Source organism: Chanodichthys erythropterus, chromosome 9 (assembly GCF_024489055.1).
Source record: "Chanodichthys erythropterus isolate Z2021 chromosome 9, ASM2448905v1, whole genome shotgun sequence".
Classification (NCBI taxonomy): domain Eukaryota; kingdom Metazoa; phylum Chordata; class Actinopteri; order Cypriniformes; family Xenocyprididae; genus Chanodichthys; species Chanodichthys erythropterus.
In genome coordinates this window covers 35022302-35044759 of record NC_090229.1, presented here as the reverse complement: position 1 = coordinate 35044759, position 22458 = coordinate 35022302, and the positions used below count along the sequence as shown (strand labels likewise).

At 38.8% G+C, this 22458-nt stretch overlaps 2 protein-coding genes across 7 annotated transcripts in view; both read left to right on the top strand.

Moving 5' to 3' along the window:
• The window catches only part of egr3 (early growth response 3), a 173950-nt gene extending 164537 nt beyond the window's left edge, over positions 1–9413 (top strand). For 4 of the 5 annotated variants that reach the window (XM_067395444.1, XM_067395445.1, XM_067395446.1 and 1 more), the window contains one exon: positions 5364–9413. In XM_067395444.1, the coding sequence (XP_067251545.1) occupies positions 5364–6478 (1115 nt within the window). In that variant the 3' untranslated portion in view covers positions 6479–9413. Of the gene's footprint in view, positions 1–1876; positions 2262–5363 lie in introns of those variants that run through there. The other variant, XM_067395447.1, reaches the window with a different exon arrangement.
• A 4720-nt stretch (positions 9414–14133) lies between these two features.
• Positions 14134–22458, top strand: part of bin3 (bridging integrator 3) — a 73986-nt gene continuing 65661 nt past the window's right edge. Inside the window, exon 1 of one of the 2 annotated variants that reach the window (XM_067395442.1) lies at positions 14134–14267. In XM_067395442.1, the coding sequence (XP_067251543.1) occupies positions 14260–14267 (8 nt within the window). In that variant the 5' untranslated portion in view covers positions 14134–14259. The remainder of the gene's footprint in view (positions 14268–22458) is intronic. The other variant, XM_067395443.1, reaches the window with a different exon arrangement.

The window sequence follows — 22458 nt, the reverse complement described above, 5'->3', positions numbered from 1 at the left end:
TTGGATGAGGAGTGAGGAATTTTAGTTGGACACGTGGGAAATCTCATGGGCCACCATGGCCTCCTAATTGGATTACATACAGACAAGTATGTCATCTGATTCTATTTTTTCTATGTATAGTAATATATAGCAATGTTGTTGCTTTTGTTTTTTTTTTCATTAATGTTTGTAAATATTAATATTATTATACATTTTAATCATGTCATGTCTAGTATACTTTTATAAATTAAACAAGCATTTTCATATTGTTTTATAACTATTTAAAGTTCCTGACATACCGCAGGCTACTGTTTCAGGGGTCGTATATATCTTTAGTGTTGCTGCTTGTGTGAACCACCGACTGGCAAGATCTGTGTTTCCCCTTCACTGTTATGTTCTCCAAACAAAGTCAACCATTTGCAACGAGGGACAGTTTATTACTTCTAAAAGTCGCAGATAAGATATTTTCTCCCTGGTTTCTAAATTGGTGAAATACGACCCATGACGTTTTGCCCTCTGCGGTTCCTTTAATGGCTGCGGGTTCCGATCGCTTTTCCACTTTGCAGCTCTCTAAACCGGAACCTTGCGAACCAAATACAGACAGCGAGGGGCGTGGCCGGATCAAGGCCTTATTTGGAGTTTCCACTTCAGTGGCGAACTTGGCGCTCGAGGCCAAAGCCAAGCCTACAGATTTGCCGCGCGCCTGCAGTATTTACACGCGATTAACTCTCTGGCAGTTACAGTCTTTGTACAGCCCAGTCTCAGTTACCGTTGCTTCTTCTGTTCTTGATCATCTGTTGCAGTCAATTGCTTAAACAACTTAGTTGACGTTTACAAATTATTCATTTGGAGTTTTATTTTTATTTAACTCTCAACACAAGCCACTGCGCACAAAAACAGTCTCCATTAATCACTACATTCTCATGATATTCTATTCTCACGGGTCTATGACCTTTTATATGGACAGTCTGACAGCCCACACTGACTGAGAATAGGCTATAGTAACTTAAAATATCATTTGTAATAATAAAATAACCTTTTGTAGTTTTACAGAACACAATGTAGGCTATGTTGTGCAATCTGAGAACTATGGCTCACCAATCAAAGATGAGAAAAGAAAGGCAAATGTGTAAAATGGCAAGTGATTGTAGCAATGTAAATGTTTCGCTTAATGCAAAAAGTGGATTCAGTGATTTTTTTTTTTAATATATTAAGGATATAATTATATTAATTAAGACCCTTATACATGATACTTTGATAAAATGCTCTTCTCATGACATCTTTACACTGAGTTGTTAGATGATTAAAAATACGGCACTGTGCTTTTGTGCAAAATGATGCAGCATCGCTGCAGACTTCAACTTTTCCAGTCAAGACAGCATACATTTTAATTTTATAATTGATTATTATTATGTTTTATTATCATTAGACTTTTTATAATGCTATATTTAAATTATTAATAACTCATAACATCATTTGCAAATGCATTCGTTTTGCGTAAATGCACTTTTTCGTGGTATAATGCCGCTTCAGGAGCGTCTTCTGTGGCGCCTAAAAGTTGTGCAGTCACGCGCTCTCACATATATAGTGAAATCCATGCTCACAATATGCCTTTAAAAATATTCTTGCTCTTCGCCGGGTCCAATTGTCACCTAAACCGATGAAAATGTCCCTTCAATGCTCCACTGAGCTCTTATCTTCCTGCTACCGACTGTAATGTTCCACTATGAGGAGCTTCCATGTGACGTGGAGCAGCCGTCTAGCTTTGTGTGTCCATATATGGTCACCTACGTCACGCAGTTGTTCCGTCCCCCTGTTGAACAAGAAAGCGTTGGAGTTCCCTGCGCTCGCAATAGAGCGAGCAGAGCTACACTTGTGCAATCACCACCACCAACAACATCTCTCTACTCATCCAGAGACAATAACACTTCACAGAAATCAATCACAAAACAGTCGACAATTCATCCTCGTGAAGAGACCTCAGCGCGGTGCTTCATCGCGCGCTTGGATACAATTTCAAAGGGATTGAGATCTCTTTCTGCCGCTTTTAGAGAGATTTCAGAAGACTGGAGATTGATCGGGACGGAACACCTGTGCGTGCTCATTAATGACAGACTGAAGAACTGCTATGACAGGTAAACTAGCGGACAAGATCCCTATTACCATGAGCAGTTTAATCAACACCATACCTGACAGTCTCTATCCAGAAGAAGACATTCCCACTTCTATGAACATTTTCACAAACCCGGACTCCATTTCGCACTACTCGCAGATGAATACAGGTAAGGGCAAAAAGTTTTGGATCACTTTTCAGTGAGCTGTTCTTGGAGTTTGTGACCTGTTGTTGTTGTCGGCTGGTTAGAGTTTCTCATGCGGCATCAGTTGTCTGGAAGCCCGCAGAACGCGCTGCTCGGCCCCGCAGCACCTGTTAACGCGCGCCTGGTACGAGTTACGGTAGTTTAGTAACAGAACTCCTGGTACTGCAACAGTTGCTATTTGAGACTTTATATTTAAAAGAAGAAGAAGGAAAAAAAATGTGTTCAGAATTAGGTTAGCTACTCTCCTCGTATATATTGTTAAATGTTCTCAAATGATCAGGATTTATTTTGTAGTGCATTTAGGCTACCCAAATACTGAGAAATAATCAACGGCATGTATATTAGTAGCCTAATTATTTTATTAGATCGCTATTACCTATTAATATTGTTATTATAATCAAATGTATTTATGGCATAAAATCAGAATGAGCACTGGCTATGATTTTATAGACTAATTCCCTGCTAGACGCGCCTTTTCTCAATGGAATTCTGCGATAAGATTGCGTTCAATTTGTTGCCAAATTGTTTTTTATGAAGAAGGTGTGTGAAAGTAGCCTGGTAAAAATGTTCCAGTCACGTGATAAGAGTGTGAAGTGGACAGGTAATATCAGGTAATAGGTATCATTCCTAGCCCACGCGTCACGGGACACGCGGAAACTCTTCGTTATTCAATGCCAATGCATATACAGTCTTGAAATGTAAATTTCATATGTTTTAATCATATCAAATAATTTCAAAAGCCGTTTCGTTTTTCACTATGCGCTTTAATTCCGTAAAAACTCTTAATTTCGGGTTGTCCCCGTATATTGCACCAGTCTTATATTCTATTCTTTTCTAGATATTCTGTTTATTAATTATATTATTTAAAGGTTTTGATTAGTCAGTGCTTTATACAGTATTGACCCTGTTTCTGACCCTCCACACGCGCAGGTGGGCGTTTATATGAGCGCTGCTGGTCTTAAAAAAGCTCGTGCCACTCGTGAAAACACGTGAAATATAAAATCCTCTAAATTAAAATGTATTCAGGTCGTTATGTGTTTATTACCTGAAATTCACTTTGCGTGTTCGTTGTGTCCTTTTCTCTTTATTCGCGCGCTCTGTTCTTTTTAAAATCGTTTGAATTTTCTCCGCACACTAAAAAAAAAGCTTTATACACTTTTCTGGAACAGTATTTTCGACTAGAATGCAGTGAACAATAAAAAAATATGGAATTAAATCGGATTATTGATTAAGAAAATGGTTCCAGAATGTGAGGAATTCCTTCCAGTCATGTCATCAAATTGTCAGAATTGTTCTATCCGTAATGTCTTTCTTATTGTCGCCGATTTTACCTTTTGAACTATAAAAATATTTCAGCTAAAACCTTGAATAGTTGATGCAAAAAGAAAAAAAAAAAAGGAGTAAATAAATCAATTAAAAATGCCACACTCTACGTGGGAATTAGCAGTTTTTCTATTGGTGTAACGTCGTTAGCCTTCTTAAATGTTAATCATTTGGAACATTAAATCATCTGGTGAGAAGTTGTGAAATATCGTATTATTATTGAGAGTGAAAGCATAAGATCATTCGTCCTCTAGATGTATATACTGATGGAGTTTCATAGAGCTCTTGATGTGGTTTTCACTCTGCAGGTCAAAAGAGGCTATGCTTCCCACACTTGCGGGAGAGTAGTGACCTCGTTTCGTTTATTAAAATATCTAAATGAATACGAAATATCAATGTTAACTTCAGGCTGAAAACTAGTCCTCATCAAATGCGTTCTTGAAAATAATAAAAAAAAAATAATATTTTGAGAATGATTTCTCAACACATGTATTGCATTTCTTGAGGAGAGCTTTTTTTTTTTTTTAAATGCTATAGTCAATCAAAATAAAAAATATACAGAATATAAATAAGTAAATAAGAAAAAGAACATGGAAAAGAAAATGTTATTGGCTCACCCACTATTGTGATGTATACATTTTTATGTAGATATACATTTACTCTTTTATATAGATTTAACTTTTTGTAAGCACGGTTCATTGCTATCTCTGTGGGACTGCTTATCGCAACGTGTCAAGGTGACAAACCCTTCATGTCCTCACAAAGTGTCCTATCAAACATCCCCAACAAGTGTGTGAGACTCATCCCCACACACATCCTGTAATGATAGGCATAGCATGAAATAAATAGGCAGAGTTTTTCCTGTTTTTGACTTATTTGTGGAACACACACTTCTCCCTTTCTCTCTGATTTTTGCCCGAGTGAGTCTTTTCCTTCAGACGCAGCACAGCATCTCTTCACACACGTACCCTATGTGTGTTGAACAGATGCGAGGACCATCTGTAATTTTCATTCTGTTTGTTTCTACCGTAAGCCACAATTTGGTGTACACGCTGCGATTACTGTAAGTGCACGTACAAGACTAAACTTAGAGAGCCATCATAAAAAATATTTAATTTACAGACATGGGTTGTGATCAGCACTGCATTGTGTTCAACAACGTACTTTTGTCAGACATATTAAAAGTGATTGAAGTGACTACAATACAACAGATCCAGCCGTCAAGTGTCATCTCTCTGAAAAGACTGAAGGTGTGGGAGAGAGAGATAGAGAGAGAGATGGCGTGCGTATAAGAGTAACAGTGATGTCAGTCGTGACATCTTGTCGTACAGAGAAGCCAAATAAGTTCCAGTCCTACAACTGAATACGCAGCCGTTTAGATTTTGTGATAGAAAGACAATAAGTTGGCGCGGGAGGTGAGAGATATTCACTGGAATCTTGAATCACTTCTGATTTGGTCAAAGATCAATATCCACGCCTTCACTTGGACTGATGTGCTTCACTTTCTTCTCCTTTTTTTTGGATAGGCGATTAACAGAGGCATGCCAAGATGTTGTTTTTGAGGCCAACTTGAGAATAAAGTTAAGAGAAAGTTAAGTCAGTAGTTAGGTCTAGACTCCTAGAAGCTTCTTCTATAGATGCAGAACTTTCCACTAGTCACTTTCCCAAGCATAAACTATTTGACTGTTATTTGGTGTGGTGTTCGCTGAATTGACGTGTCCATTCTGACCCCCTGTCACACAGATAATATCATGGACTTGGGGATGGGCGGCGAGAAGAACAGCGGAGAAATCCAATACGGCTCTGGGAGTTTCCAGTCCGGTCGAAGCGGACAAACCGTCACCTACCTGGGCAAGTTTGCATTCGACACCCCTCCATCAGGCAGCATCGGAGGCTCGGGTTGGTGCCCCGACAACAACATCATCAGCCTGGTGAGTGCGGGAATCCTGGGGGTGTCACCGTCACCTGGCAACATCACTACCCAGACGTCTTCGTCGGGCGGCAGCATGGGCGGACAGTCGTCAGACATGGAGCAGGTTTACGCACCACCCCTTCCTGCCTACTCGACCTGTGGAGAGATATACCCGGAACAGGTGGCGTTCCACCACAGCCCAGCCACGTCCTCGTCTTTGCCCTATCCGAGCTCCGACTACCACACCACCTCCAAACCGGGCATGGACGGAAGTCTCTTTTCCATGATCCCAGACTACAACCTCTTCCACCACCAGGGAGACGTAGGGGTAATGGAGCATAAACCCTTCCAAACCATGGACCCTATTAGAGTGAACCCACCTCCCATAACTCCCCTCGAGACCATTCGAGCCTTTAAGGATAAGCAACAGATCCATCCCGGCTTTCTCGGTGGGCAACAGCACGTTTCCCAACACCATCAACCCTCTCAGACGCTTGCTCTCAAACCCATTCGACCAAGAAAGTACCCTAACCGGCCAAGCAAAACGCCCGTCCACGAGCGGCCCCACGCCTGTCCGGCGGAAAACTGCGACCGCCGCTTTTCGAGATCAGACGAGTTGACGCGCCACCTGCGCATCCACACGGGACACAAACCCTTCCAGTGCCGCATCTGCATGCGGTCCTTCAGTCGCAGCGACCACCTAACGACGCACATCCGTACGCACACCGGCGAGAAGCCGTTCTCGTGCGAGTTCTGCGGACGCAAGTTCGCAAGGAGCGACGAGCGAAAGAGGCACGCCAAGGTGCACCTGAAACAGAAGGACAAGAAACCCACGGACAAGGGCAATAGCGCTGGGGCCGGGGGGAGCCACACTTCTCCTCCCAGTTCCTGTGGGAGCGCAGGACCCAGCAGTGCCAATATCATGACCGTCACCACTTGTGCATGAGATGGACTTGCAAAGTAAGACTGCGAGGAGAATAAAATGGTTTCTTTCTCCTCTTACATACAGTTGACTCTTATACTCTCACAATATCCATCCGTTTGCTACGGTTTTCATTGATCATGGTGGCATGTTTCTGTAGCCACTATTGTTTTAGGTCAAACGAGTGGGGAATGAGTGGACTAGTGGTGCGTGGATAGGAAGGAGAGGGCGTCAAAGATGATGGTTGAAGCAGTCAGGTCAATCCACAGAAAGAGCACTTACAGATGCAGCGCAGTCAGAAGGGTTCAACTCTTAGCTCTGGGGACCAGAGCAATCTCTTGAGATTTTAGTCTTTTCATTTTTTTTTTTTTTTTTTTTTTTTCTTGTATATTGGTTTGTCAGATAAAAGTGCACTTTCATTTGCTTAATGTTTTGCCGTCTTTTTTAAATGATTGTTAATTATTTAATGTTTCTGTGTTGTTATTGTTGTTGTTTTTCAACAGAATGTGCCAAATGTATTTAAATACAGCAAAAAAAAGATTGTTTGTATTAACCTAATAACTTCATTTCAGATGTTGATTTGGCGAAAGCCTATGAGCTCTGAAGGCTCAAGGAGACTGAGTTTCAGGTGGACTTTAAAAGTCTGTTGCATTATCTTAATATTTGGAAATCCCTTCTGTACAATTAAGGGATGTGAATGCCGTTTGTTATCAGCAACGGACTTTCAGTGCAATAAAAAAGAAAAACAACAACAACAACAATAAAATAGTCTGGCTCACTTTCACAAGTTTACTTTCTAGAGATGAAATTAAGACACAGCTGTGGCCTTTCGCTTAATTTAGTGCACAAAAGGGCCAAGCCTGCAGTTCCGTTGTGATCCGATCCAAACATTTTCCTTTCTGTTTTTGCTGCCTGTATCCCTGCATGCATCTAGTATCAAGTCTTTGCCAGTACTGAAAAGATTGAAAAGACCCACAGCAATATGCATCCAATTCAAACCATGCAGACTGTCAATGAGAGTTAACACTTTATTTTTGAAAAGTAAGAAAATTGTCCTTTTGTTGTCCTTATTGTCATTGTTTTACTGGACAGTTGTGTTTCCTGCTTTCATCTTCCAATATTTTTTCATCGGGTCCCTTTTTATGCACATTATATATTCAGCACGCATTTGAACACACATGTACACACGGTTTTCAAAAAACGAAATCAGCCAAAATTATGGTAATGCTTGCCTGCGAGCATCACCACTGGGCAGGATTGATCTTAGGAGTCATTGTTTTGCATTTTTACCGGCTGAGGCCTGCCTGCTATATGCATGCCATTCAAGATGTTTTTGGATGGGTACAGTTTCGACATTTATACTGCTCTCAGGGGCAGCACCGTAATGTGGTATCTCCACGGTTACTCATATCTGGATCATGCCTAGAGATTCTGAATATTAACGATAAGAAAGAGAGGGGGTTTTGTACAGATAATTATACAAACATATTACTACATGTTTTCTACTTGGAATGTACAAAGCAATGTCTTTCAGTATTACAATGTTTGTCTGTGCTTGTGTGTGTGTGTGTGTGTGTGTGTGTGTGTGTGTGTGTGTGTGTGTGTGTGTGTGTGTGTGTGTGTATGCTAATACTTAGATTTTCCATTGACTGAATGTTGAAACAAAGGGTGTTTACATTTTTCTTTCTTTCTTTTTTGTTTTTGAGATTGTGACTGTGTACATTGTGCAGAATGTTTTTTTTTTAAGTGTGTGTGTGTGTGTGTGTGTGTGTGTGTGTGTGTGTGTGTGTGTGTGTGTGTGTGTGTGTGTGTGTGTGTGTGTGTGTGTGTGTGGGAAAACTTGAGTATTGACAGTGTCAAATGTGATGCATTCTTCAGCATTTCTTTAAAGTCTCAAATATTAACTGTTATTAATGCAACATTGATGACTTGCGGACACACTGAATGATGTGTTTAATAAATGAATAAACAGTAAGATTATTTGGTGAAAAAAAAACAAAGCAAAACTTGTGTATCTCATTACCATATAAGCAAACTATGCATACAAATCAAATCATTTGATATGTAACACTACCATTTAGTTTACTACAGTTATGTTTAACAAATGTAAAATTAAATCTCAATCACCTCACTTGGCTTAAGTTGTCACACAAAAATTAAAATCTTCCATGTCATACTCTTGGTAGGCTCTCGCCATCTTTGGCAAACCATTTCTGCAACGTATCATCTGGCAGAATTCCATTTTTTTTTTTTTTTTTTTTTTGCAGTGGCGAGGTCATGCGTGAATAATTAATATAATAGTGGTATTTAAGGATTATTTTGGATTCTGAAGAATTAAATAAATAATTTGAGCATTAATGTGACAGTTCTTTAATTAAAAATGCAGCTCCTTATAGGCAATATTGAAAATGTTCATCAGGTTATAGGTCTTGCATCTGAGTTAAAAAAAATAAATAAATAAATAAATGCAATATTTACCCTGGGTGCAAAACAGTAATGATACAAACCAAATATTGATCCATAAAACTCATCTACATACCGCTGAAATTTGCCGAAAGCTAAACAGCCATTCTGAATGTATACATTGGCATTATTGTCTTGAATAATGCATGGAAATGGCAGAATGTCAGTATTGTGTACACAATTTAGTTTGTACCTCTTAACCTCTCTCAGCGTAACTGAAGAAGGGAAATATTACAGTGCTGATAGGTTAGATTTCTGATTGGAGAGTGTAAATGTTGAGTTTTATCAGGTTCTGTAAGATCAGGTTCTGTTCAAGGTCCCTCCTCATTTCTGAAGCACACATGGTATGAGAACTATTGTTTTTAAGAAAGAATACATACAAAAAGCTTCTGGCTTTTTTTTTTTTTTATCTGTTATTTTCTTTTTCTATCTTTCTTTCTTTCTTTCTGTGCCAAGACACATCAGAATGCAGGGCCAAACTGCAGCAGTAAAAATAGCGAAGCAGTTCTTACAGATCAGATGCGATACCCGGTGGAATTGTGTGCATGTATGTGCGTTTCTCCGGTTTGAAGAGAACATTTTACATTAGAAGCATTAAGCTGAAAAGTTATTAGAACAATTAGAACGTGCTCAAGTAATTCTAATGTAAAACCCAATATCCGTCATAACTCCGATTTTATTATATGCTACTACAAGTAGAAGTCTTCCTCATAAAGTTCTGTGAAGCAACAAGCAATCGTGACCTCCGGAAACCTTGTGTGTATGTGCGTGTGTTTGTGTTTGAGCATGCATGCATGCACCTGTATACCTGTGCTGAGTGCTTCCATGTCCAGATTTTCCATTTTTTTTTTTTTTTTTTTTGAGTCATTTTCATTAGAATTGCTAAGAATGGATTGCAGTGTATAATTAGTGTACTGACCATTTATAATTTGCATTTAACCAAGAAAGATTCCTTTTCAATCAGTGCTTTAGTACTAAGGAGACGATCTGTTTTTTTGGGGGGGAATGGATATCGTGATGAGTCTCACAACTCCCCACCCCCCTCGTCACGGTCTCAGCATGACTGTTCACTGTCCGGCTTTGGATCAGAGCCAGGACGAACAGCCTTGTTTGTGCCAAACCGGGCTGCAGGCTTGGCTGCCCTGGAACAATATGCACAGAGGACCGAACAGAGATGTAAATGTGGCCCTAGTCAGCTCTGAAGCAGGCCCTGTTTCACAACACTGATTCACTGTTGTTTACCTGATTACTCTGCTCCCTGTAACCCCCTCATTATGGCCGGTCACTGAAGACTGAGAGTAAACATTCAGCAACGGCCCATGACGCTGTCCACTGCGCTGTACGTGATCAGTGACTCATCTTCTCTACAAAAAACACAAGCGAAAGAAGAAAGTCATCTTTATCGATGCCCATCCGTTCTATAGTGTGCAAATAAATTTTTGTTGTGTGGCAGATATTTTGGTATCCGTATTCTTTTTTTCCTACAGGACTGTATCTCTTACTGCATGTCTTGCATGTCTCTTCTCAGATGGAGGCACTTCGAGTTGTTTGTGGTCACTTTTATGAGTATGAGAGACACAACCATGGGATTTAGCTCAGTAGAAGAAAGGATCTTTTGATACGTTTTTACCTCCTGTTACTTCCATTGCCTTATAATAAGGCCCAGTGGTAAAGTCTTTTAATTGTTCACGAAATTAATTGATGTTATCCTTTTGTGGAGAGGAAATGTTCACTTGGCTTCTCATTTTGTTGTAAATTAAATGTTTTCCAGTTGATGCGTACTTGAATACACACCTGAATAAAATACAACTGAATCCATTTTTTTTTGTCTTTTTTTTTTTTTGTGTTGCACATGTACAAAACAAACAATTACTATGTAAACAACTGGAAAAACTAGAATAAATTACCTACATTTTCAGGTGTAGGTTGTTTGAATGCATACATTTTACAAAAAAAAAAAAAAAAAAAAAGAATTAATAAAATTTTTTTAGACTATATTTAAAAATAAATATATATTTGTATTTTAAATATATTTTTTGTAAAAAAAAAAAAAAAAAATCTATAGGAATTTAAGATTTGGCCTGGAAGACAACAAATAGCATAAAGGATGATAACTAAAGATAACTGTACCAATAACTACATTAGCGTCCACACCCTAGCGTTCCTCATGTTTTTATGAGCTAAAAAAAAATAAAAATCATCCTGAAAGTGATTTCAACAATATTGTTCCTCTGTGTCATTATCGTTTGTGGTGGGGACATATATTCTCATAAAATGAGACATATTAAAACCTATCCGCTTGTTAAGTCGTGACGTTTTAAATACTTACAGTCCACACAACAGTCTCCATGCTCACAGCTTCACAGACATTAATATTTTAACGATTTATAAAAGATGAATCACTGTCTGGCCATCTGAGATGTTGGTATGGAGATAAAAGTTATGATTATAATTTTTTTGGAAGTATTAAACCACATCGCGTATGTATATTAGCACCATTTGTTGTTTTCTTGTGGTATGAGATAGAGCGGAAAGTGCTGCCGCGTGACGTCAGACTTAAAAACCGAATAATTAAGCCTCGTTCACAGAACGATAACTATAAAGATAACAATAATATTAACTACAGTATATTAGCATCCATATAACGGACAGTAATGTTCGGTTTATTATAAATGCGAGCTGCGGTTTTGTAGTCTGCCGCTTTAAATGAGTTCTTCAAATTTGGGTGGTTTTTGATTGGCTGTCAGTGTATTTATGGTTCATCAGAAGGAGAAAAAAATGTAATTCCAATTATATCAATATCGTTCCTCTGTGCCATTACAGTTAGTGTGGACTTATTCTCATAGAATCAGAACGATTAGGCTATTAAAACTTTATCGATATAGTTATCATCCTACAGATATTTTCCTTGATGTGAACGGGCCTTAAAGGATTAGTTCACTTTCAAATGAAAATTACCCCAAAATTTAAGGCCTTTGCACACTGAGTCCGAAGTTTTTTTGTATTCGTAATCCTAAAAAAATCGTCACGCACAGAGACCTTGCACACTGAGTCCGATGCATAAAAATGTATGCGTTGCGAAAAAAAATCACAAAACAATACAAAATTAAGTCTTCAAGCAGTGAGCACGATTTAGTTATCTCCTCTCTTCTTAAAAAAAGAAAAAGAAAGAGGAAATATTGGGTCCATTCAATCCCGATCGCATAGAGAGAAAGGAGAGTTCACCTCATCAAGGAGCTGCGGGATTATCTCGAGCATTTCAAAGTTTACTTCAGGATGTGCCTCAGTTTGATACTTTAGTACTGGCACAATCTGTCTTTATATTCTGTATCTTTGTATTCCGCATGTTGTGCTGCTGTTTTGTGCTGTAGAAGACGTGGCTCAACTTGTCAGATGGCATTCTGGATTTTTGCGTTCAAGTACAGTGGCTCTGAATTGTCAAAACGTCTCTCAAAATGCGTGCCATGGATGCGAAAAACGCAGAAAATTTAACATGATCCGAATATTTTTTTGACGGACGAAAGTTTCGGAGGCAGTGTGCAAATGCGATTGAGGTCGAATTTATTTTTTAACTTGATAAAGTTTCACATGCGAATTTCGGACTCAGTGTGCAATGAACTTTAGGCTACTCACCCTCAAGCCATCCTGGGTGTATATGACTTTGTTCTTTCTGATGAACACAATCTGATATTAATAAATACCCTGACACGGCTCCAGAGGGTTAATAATAGCTTTCTGAAGCAAAGCGATGCATTTGTTTAAGAAAAATATCCATATTTAACATGTTATAAAGTAAAATATCTAGCTTCCACCAGACCGCCTTCCGTATTCAACTTACGAAGAAAGCGTAAGTGACGCGGCATAGCGTAAGCGTTTTGAACTGCGATTGCCGCAGTGTTGCCAACTCCGCGGTTTTCCAGAGTAATTAGGCTGTTGCTGTGGGTTATTTTTCATGTTCGAGGGTTGAAGCGACCCTATAACACTATATTTAGCCAGTGAAATGCGATTTTACCAGGGGAACCCAGCCAAAAACACGGATTTTACCAGGGGATCCCCCTGAAATACCGTTGGGCTAGTTTTGAGTAGCAATTAGCCTTTCGCCGAGCCCCGCCCCCCTTAGTTACTGTTGTTTTGTCCGACAAGCCGTGGCGCTGTCACTCCACACGCAGTAAAAAATACATCGTAAAAAATACATCGCGGAACAAAGAGGACACTGACCACACATCGACAGACAAGACAGAGCAGGTTACTTATGATATTAAAGTCCCAGCTTTCAAACCGTGTAGTTATTAAAGAAATTAAACATATAATATACGAACAATAAAAACCGTTTTGTTGCTCTTTAATGTGTCGTGACCATGGTCGTGACAGATTGCTGTAGATCCTCAGCTCAACCGCTCGTAAAAACCAATCATCTCTTCCTATTAGTCCATGAACATGAGAATGAATGTTGTTTCAAATGCGCAAAGACGTCAATACACACCATTTTTCAAGTTTAATTCCACCGAGGTTAATCTTTTAACTACTGGCTGCTTTGTCGGACAAAATGGCGGATGCGGCGTTCTGATTGGTTAGACCGCTTGCGCTTGTCAATCAAACTCCCGGGGAAAGGACAATTGGATTGGTTTTGTTGTGAAAACCTGGCAACCTCGGAGAAGCATTACACTTTCTTCATAAGTTGAGCAAGGAAGGCGTTCTGGCGGAACCTAGATATTTTACTTTATAACTTTAGAAGAAAAAAATCATTTTGTTTAATTACTCAATTGTTTCTCCTCAACAGCAAGATTTCAATCTGAACTCAAACATTTGTCATCAAATTTAACCATCTAAAGCACAGTTTACCTGAGCTATTGTGTCATTTGTGTTTACTCTACTTAATATTTTAGGAGAACATTTGATACTTAAATGAACATGCCTGAAAACTCGGTAAACTTCCCAGAGCTTTGCTTTGAAAAAAGCAAATTCACTTTGCTGGGTAAGCACTGATTTGAGAGAAACCTTTGACTGTTTTCTCAATCAGTCGACGTTTTCTTTAAAGAATGGACAAAAATAATGCTTAAAATAAAACATCAGGCGAAACTAAGAATATTGGTATTATTACAATAATTTTGTTTGCTTAACATCATTATGAACACATTCTAATCTCGTGGCTCGTGCGGTACCTGTTGCGCGCTTGTAGTTTGACCTCTCCGCTTTCCGTAGTTTAAATCCTCTCGACCTCTGACTTGCAGTAAACTTCTCTACTTCCTGCTCGCTGTCCGAATCTTAAAAGGCTGAAAAGGCGATGTTTTTAAAAGACAGGGATTACATTTCGATTGATTTGGACTGAATTTGGCCACAAGATGAGCTGGTATGTATCACAACGCTTATGTGGGTTAATAAACAATAATAAATCGTTTGTTTTCGGGCGACTTGAAGTGACGCTGGTTGTGTTTCAATACACAGTGAGTTGTCTACCTAGACTGCACTTCGAGCGTTCGAATACAACTAAATTGCTGTCTAGTTAGGCAGCGCGCGAGCTTTTGACACACAGCCGTTGACTGTGGCTAGCGAGCTCGCGAGGCGCTAATTTAACCGTGAGGTTACGAATGAGTTTAAACGTCCCGTTTAAACTCAGAAAAGCGATGTCTGGTTGTTGGGAATTTCAGATTTGTTTTAAATGTTCTGTATTTCTCGCTTTCACTGTATCTCTTGTTAGCACTTGGTGTCTTTCCCTAGTTACAGTAGCTAAGTTAGCTCACAAGCCCCCGGAGACACAATGTTTACAGTTTGATTTGTCAATATTTCACTTCTTATATATACTTTATGAGTATAGTTTATTTGATTCTTATTTTTAGCTCCTTTAATTATAAAAGAGCATGTATAAATAGAGTGTTATAAATGTAGACACCCTGTGATATGTGTAACTTACATGAATCATTTACAATGAATCAGACCCAAGAGGGTTTTACAGTCTGGAACAGGAACATTGAAATGTTTTATTCTGTATTTAGAAAACTATAAGAAATCATAAGAAACCAGTAGCCTTCACTGATCTGAAGAACCTATAATGTAATGTAACATCACAAACTTTAAATCTAAATAATTATATACAGTACACATGTCTCTAGATAACAGTGAGGTTCTTTGCTGAGGTGTCTTATAAAGAAGAACCTATTCTTAAGTGTTGTTCCCTTCATAAGTCTCTGAGTCGGTCTTTCACTGGATTCCAGTAATCTAGGGACTTTAAAGCATTTGTTTTAGGCTGAACACAATGGGCCACTGTCGGCTTGTGTAGTTCTGCCTTGTCAGTTTGTTTTACTTTCATCAAGATGTAAGAGAACTTAGGAAAGACATTGCCATTAAACTACAAAGGTTTGGCGGATTTGTGTTTAGATAACATAATAATCTGCCACGCTGCTCCAACAAATACACAAAGTGATTTTGTGATGATTAGCAGTTTTTCATTTCAGTGGCGCTTATATGTTCATCATGTGAATTGTAATCGTCCACTACGGTAACTCTTGAATGCTGGCATTTAAAATTACATGTAGACCTTATAAATGTCTGTTTCTGCAGATTTCTGTAAAGTCGTAATGTTACGGAAGTAGCAACAGATCTTTTTTTTTTTTTTTTTCATTTGTGACGTACATCCGAGTGAAACGAATTATTGAAAAGAAAAAAAAAATGTAAGGTGGGGATGTGGTTCTGTGCATCTGTTGTTGATTGGATGAAGGCAGATCTGATGTGAGCTTGAAGTCGGTTAGTAAGAAAGAGGCGGAGGTTAAGCTGAAGATTGAGTTATGAAATTTTGATTAAGAAATTACAATGAATAGTTCACAATAAGATAAATAATTTGCATTTAGAAAACAAATGCAATTTTCCATTGCATGCTGACTTTAAAGGGTTAGTTCACCCAAAAATGAAAATAATGTAATTTATTACTCACCCTCATGCCGTTTTACACCCATAAGACCTTCGTCGATCTTTGGAACACAAATTAAGATATTTTTGTTGAAATCCGATGGCTCAGTGAGGCCTGCATAGGGAGCAATAACATTTCCTCTCTCAAGATCCATTAATGCACTAAAAACATATTTAAATCAGTTCATGTGAGTACAGTGGTTCAGTATTAATATTATAAAGCGCCGAGAATATTTTTGGTGCGCCAAAATAAACCAAAATAACGACTTATATAGTGATGCCCGATTTCAAAACACTGCTTCAGGAAGATTCGGAGCGTTATGAATCGGCGTATCGAATTATGATTTGGATTGCATATCAAACCGCCAAACTGCTGAAATCACGTGACTTTGGCGCTCCGAACCGCTGATTCGACACAATGATTCATTATGCTCTGATGCTTCCTGAAGCAGTGTTTTGAAATCGGCCATTACTTTATAAGTCGTTATTTTGTTTTTTTTGGCGCACAAAAATATTCTAGTCGCTTTATAATATTAATATTGAACCACTGTACTCACATGACCTGATTTAAATATGTTTTTAGTAACTTTATGGATCTTGAGAGAGGAAATGTCATTGCTGGCTATGCAGGCCTCACTGAGCCATCGGATTTCAACAGAATATCTTAATTTGTGCTCTGAAGATGAATGAAGGTCTTACGGGTGTAGAACGGCATGAGGTCGAGTAATAAATGACATTATTTTCATGTTTGGGTGAACTAACCCTTTAAATTTTCATTGTCCAATCATAACTTGCTTACACTGCATGCAGCAAAGCTGACTTGGTTCGTTAAAGGGATAGTTCACCCAAAAATGAAAATTATCCCATGATTTACTCAACCTCAAGCCATCCTAGGTTGACTATCTTCTATGACTATCTTCTTTCAGAGGAACACAATAAGATTAAAAAATATCCTGGCTCTTCCAAGCTTTAAAATGGCAGTGAATGGGGCTCAACATTTTGAAGCCCAAAAAAGTGCAGCCCTCCAGGGAGTTAATTATGGCCTTCTGAAGCGAAGCAATGGGATTTTTAAGAAAAATATCCATATTTAAAACTTTATAAACTATAATAACTGCCTTCCGACAACGTCTGTACGCGAGTTGAGTTCCAGCGGAAGAGTGTCCTCTGACCCGGTACTTGAGAGTAAATGCCTCTCATGGTTCAAACAAATAGGGCTGGGCAACAAACTCAAGCTTCTCCGACATTTCTCTTTAAAAATTCCTGTTTTAGACTATTAATTTGTGACTGGTGTTTTGTCTTGCTCTGTCATTCTTCTGCCGGAACTAGACTCACGTACGGCTGTTACCGGAGGCCAGTTATTATAGTTTATAAAGGTTTAAATATGGATATTTCTCTTACAAAAACCCATCGCTTCATTTCAGAAGGCCTTTATTAACTCCTTGGAGTCGTATAGATTACTTTTATGATGGATGAATGCACTTTTTTGGGCTTCAAAATCTTGAGCCCCCTTCACTGCCATTATAAAGCTTGGAAGAGCCAGGATATTTTTTTTATTATAACTCTTGTTGTGTTCGTCTGAAAGAAGATAGTCATATACACCTAGAATGGCTTGAGGGTGAGTAAATCATGGGATCATTTTCATTTTTGGGTGAACTATCCCTTTAAGGTCACTAGTTTCAGTCTGAGCGATTGGCATAATGTGAATGAACTTGGGATGCTGAGGGGATGATGAACAGGCATGCATTTGTTTTGGCTCATGGCTTTGTGACCACAAAGGAGCTATCCACTTCATGCAAAAATTTGTGTCATAACTCATAAAGTCCACTCTGGCTGAAACGATTCAGCATTTTAACGTCACAGAACATCAAAACGTCATTCTTTGGAGAGTCCAAAGCAGAGGGGAGATTGCTTTTCTGGCTTTTCCTTTTGACGTATTAAACATTCTACCATTTGCATTGTCAGATGTTCAACTTCGGAAACTGAATCCGCGTCACAGGGCCCTACTGAAAGGTCAGCGGCCAGCAGAGGATGCTTCCTCTCTAGTATGCTTAGTGTTGGGGTGAAGGCCCGAATGAGCCGGTGGTGAAAGAGTCCTTTATGAACCAGGCTGACCCACTGCATTCATTCAGGGCCTCTTGCTAGATAGAGTGACGTGGCCGTTCTGACACTGGGGTCGCCATGAAAACAATTGCCGCTCCCTAGTCTTCAACCAAGTCTCTGTGCTCCTTGTAGATAAGATCCCAACATAAAACTGCAGCCTCAACAGATAGAGCTTCCATTAGCTGACTTCTCCACTCAGGCTGATGTGTAGCGTGAGTCAAGTTTGCCTGTTCTCGGCGTAATTTTTGCTGCAAGTCTGAACGGAGCTTTGTTCTTGCTTCTGTCACTAGCACGTCTGCGATTGTGCTGATAGCGTAAAGCCTTAGATTCCAGAACAGGGCACCTTTCATGATTATGTGTATCTGGGAATGGAGAGGATTTTGTTTAGGTCAACATGAAAGTGACACATCTATACAGCAATCATTTAGTAACTCTGCAGAATTACCCGCAGTAATGTAACGCTTCATTTTAATTCTAAAGGTCACATCTGTTGGCCTCGAGCATGAATGTCTATGGCGTCCTTTTTCTGATTAAATTATAAATCTGAGATTTGGGGCATAAACTCTCAATCATTTGAGATTCATTCTGTGGGTTCTTCAGTATGTTTCAGATGTTTGATTTCAATCAATCAATCCTTTTGTACACTCAAAAAAACATTTTGTTGGCTCAACAAAACAAAAAATTAACGCAGTTTTTTCAAAAATTATGACAACTTTGAATGAAATTACATTCAGGAACTTAGGGTGCTTTCACACCTGCCTCATTTAGTTCGGTTGAATCGTACCAGAGTTCGTTTGCCCCTTTGGTGCGGTTCGTTTGGGCAGGTGGGAAAGCAGCAATCGCACTCGGGTGCGCACCAAAAGCGGACCAAACAAGCGTACCGAGACCTGCTTGAAGAGGTGGTCTCGGTACGCTTTCAAACGAACTCTGGAGCGGTTCGCTTGAGATGTGAAAGCAATCGACCCAGTTAACGGACCAACGAACCAAATTATATCATTTTCATAACGGAAAATATGATATAAAAATCAGTAATGTTTACATGTTTAAAGCACATTATTTACATTATCTGAAAGCCAACGAGCGCCTCTGGTGTGTAATTACACTTCTCCGTGCGAGAATGCTGTCCCGACGAAGTCTCAATTCCCGCTCTGCTTCATTATAAAATTCAAATGGTCTCTCTCGACAGACACAAGGACAACTAGACAGCGCTGGGAAATCCAGAGATGGAGAGAGAGAGAGAGCGCGGGTTTGAATTTGCCGCAGCAAATATGAATTAACTGCGGGAGAGAGCTACATTTATAAAGTGTTTGTGTGTGTCTCGACAGTTATAAAGCCACAATAAGCTCATGGAGCGAACTTGTCAATCATTATTTTGATGGATGACGCAGAGAAAATTCTGACCAATAAGAGGACAGTTTTACTCCCATGTGACTTACCTTAACGCATTTTGGTACGCTTTGAAATTTTGCCATGTGAAAGCGAACCGAACCAAGAAAAAAAAGCAACATTGTAACAAATTTAGTCCCTGTTTCGGAACAAAACAAGCGATCCATAGGTGTGAAAACACCCTTAATTTGTAGCATAAACACAAATTTTTAAGTTGATTACTCAAAATAATTAAGGCCACGTCCACAAGAAGCTAGAGCTTTCCCTATCCAATCTTTTTTTCTTCATTCTAAAAAAAATTCTATAAACACTGCGTTGTCTCAAAAAATATCTGTGTACACATGAAACCACTGAAACGGACGCAAAACCATGTAGAATACATGCCAAACCAGTATGTGGTGCTATAATTCTGCGACAGAGATACACTAAAAATGGAGAAGAGGATTTGGAGCATGCGCATAAACCTTGCACGCTGTATACAAACCCAACACAACAATCCATAATCATTTGTTGCTCACCGTAGTAGCAAAGAAGCAGAAGATTTTTGCTTTAGTAAAGCTAATAGGCTCAGTAGCTTCTGCGGCACGAATATAAGCGTATAGTGCGGCATTGTTGTTGTTGCTGTTACGCGATGTAGCAGTGTCTGACTAGGGTCGAGACGTGGGGTGATGACATCCTCGTCTCACAAAATATACGGATTGGTTGTACACACGAAAACACAAGTTTTCAGATGTATCCACTCTGGGACCAGGATTCAAAAATAGAGGTTTCAGGCTCCCAAAACGCCGGATCCGTCTGGATGAAACGCTGATACGATGCAAAATTTACGTGTACAGCTAAACGTGTCTCCGTGTGTAGTCTCTCCAACTGTTTGAGTTGTACCCCTGGAACCAATTAATCTTACCCATTTCATCGCACATGCTTAACTTGGATAGTTTCTCATGTGTTTTTAATAAACAAGTAAGATATTACTTGTCACTTTACCTTCATGTGTCTACTCTTCAGCACAATGGTAACCACAAAAACTTCAGCATTACAGAAACTCTTTTAAATGTCAAACATAACAGCATTAAACATTAACGGGTCTTTTCTTTCACAAAAAAATAAAAAATAAAATAAAAAAATAATGCTTATTTTCAACATTTATTCTCCTTATCCAGTCCTATGCTGGGAACTAGAAATCTACTTGTTATTTTCCGAAGTTATCAGGACAATTTCATTAAGTTACTACAACTTCTACTACTAAAAAAAAAAAAAAAAATGCAGAAATCTGAGTTTACACACAATATTAAGTTGATGCAACGATCAACATTATGTCAACCGGACTCAACAAAATAATGTTTGCAACTTAAAGGGTTTAATTAAAACAATAAATTAAATTTTCTAACTTGCAACCATGGAGTTATATTTATTTTAAATATTATAACAATATAATTAATGAACGAAAATACTTTTAATAATTTATAATTATTTTTCTATAACTTTATTTACTTTTTCCCCTAAAATACTTTTGTGAGCTGAATTGCACTCCTCCACAGGCCCTGTCTTTGACACCCCTGAGATACAAGATGGTTGGATGGCAAGTTGGAGAGAGTGAAAATGAGAAACTATGCAAGTGATATTTGTTCAATATTTATATATGTATTTATTTAAATGTGAGCTTATGGTGAATAATCTCAAATGTAAAATCTCAGAATGTGGGAGAGATCATTCAGCAAACTGGAACAGATATCACTTGTATTTCGGTTCTCTTGGTTCTTTTGGTCCGGACCAAAAAAGAAAATGATACATTTAGTCTGGCTTGCTTATCATTCACACTGTCATTTTTAAGACTTGACCTAAAGATATAAAAAATGTAAACAAATTTAAAAAAAAAAAAAGGCATTTATGACATATATTTTGTCAAACATTCAAAACAATGCGGTGTTCTGAGCTAAATGCACTCATGTGCATACATATGATGGTATTTTTTACCATCTGAGAACTTATGAAGAGCTTATAAAATGTGCAAAAGTGTCAAAACAGTGCCAGGAATTCCTCCTTCCTACACACAAATGAAGATCTGCTGCAAGGGTACTATAACGAGAAAAAGCGAGTATGCTTGAGCGTTCTGTGCTTTTTAGCATCCTGTGACATCATGTCCTGTTTTGCCTTTTGATCCTTTTTGCCACAAACTACACCAGAGTTCATTTGGAAGCAGACCGATACCCACCTTTTCTGTGATCTCGGTCCGTTGTTTTAAAACACACCAGGGTTCGGATGGCAGCGTTCACACTTATTCAAATGAACTGAACTACAAATGAACAGAGCTATCGTAACTCTGGTGCAGTTTGATTGAAATATGAATGCTACATGGACCAAAGACATGTAAACTAACCAAAAACAGGATATGATGTCACAAGATACGACCCTAAAAATGACAGAATGCTCAAGCATACCTGGTTTTTCTTGTCATATCGTGATGTTGCCCGTTACAGTTCGGTACAGGCATCAGAACCGTGTGTCCTCGCAGCAGATCTTTGTTTGTGTGTGAGGGATTCCTGATACTGTTTTGACCTCTTTACACATTTTAAAAGCTCTTCACGAGTTGTCAGCTCCATCATATTCCATCATGTGTAGCATTGTTTTGGATGTTTAACAAATTCTGGCTTTTTTTTTTAGGTTCGGTGTTAAAAATGACAGTGTGAATGCTTAGCAAACCAGGACTAAATGTATCATTTTTCTTTTTTGGTCCAGACCAAAAGATCCAAGAGAACCGAACTACAAGTGTGAACACACTGTAAGTCTCCGAGCTCGTTCATAGCAGACCACTGAAGCTAGCTTGAAATGGGTCTTACACCATGACCAGGCATGATGCCACATTCACTCTTCCATGTTAATCTTGAGTTTCCTGATCTGCCAGAACTGTGATGTACAAACACCTTTTTGTTTTGTTGGGCTGGGAAATCCCGCCCCCAGTGAAATCTCGATGGCCTCATAATTTTGCTCCACATAGCTGTATATTAAGCATCGAATATGTACTGTTTGGCTGTATTTCTTTCACCTCATAGCTGTATTTCAGTGTCAGTAGGATAGTAAAGACTGTGTTAGATAGTATTTCTTAACTGTAACATGCATTAAGCTGTGCAGCACAAGTTTTACTTAAAATATTT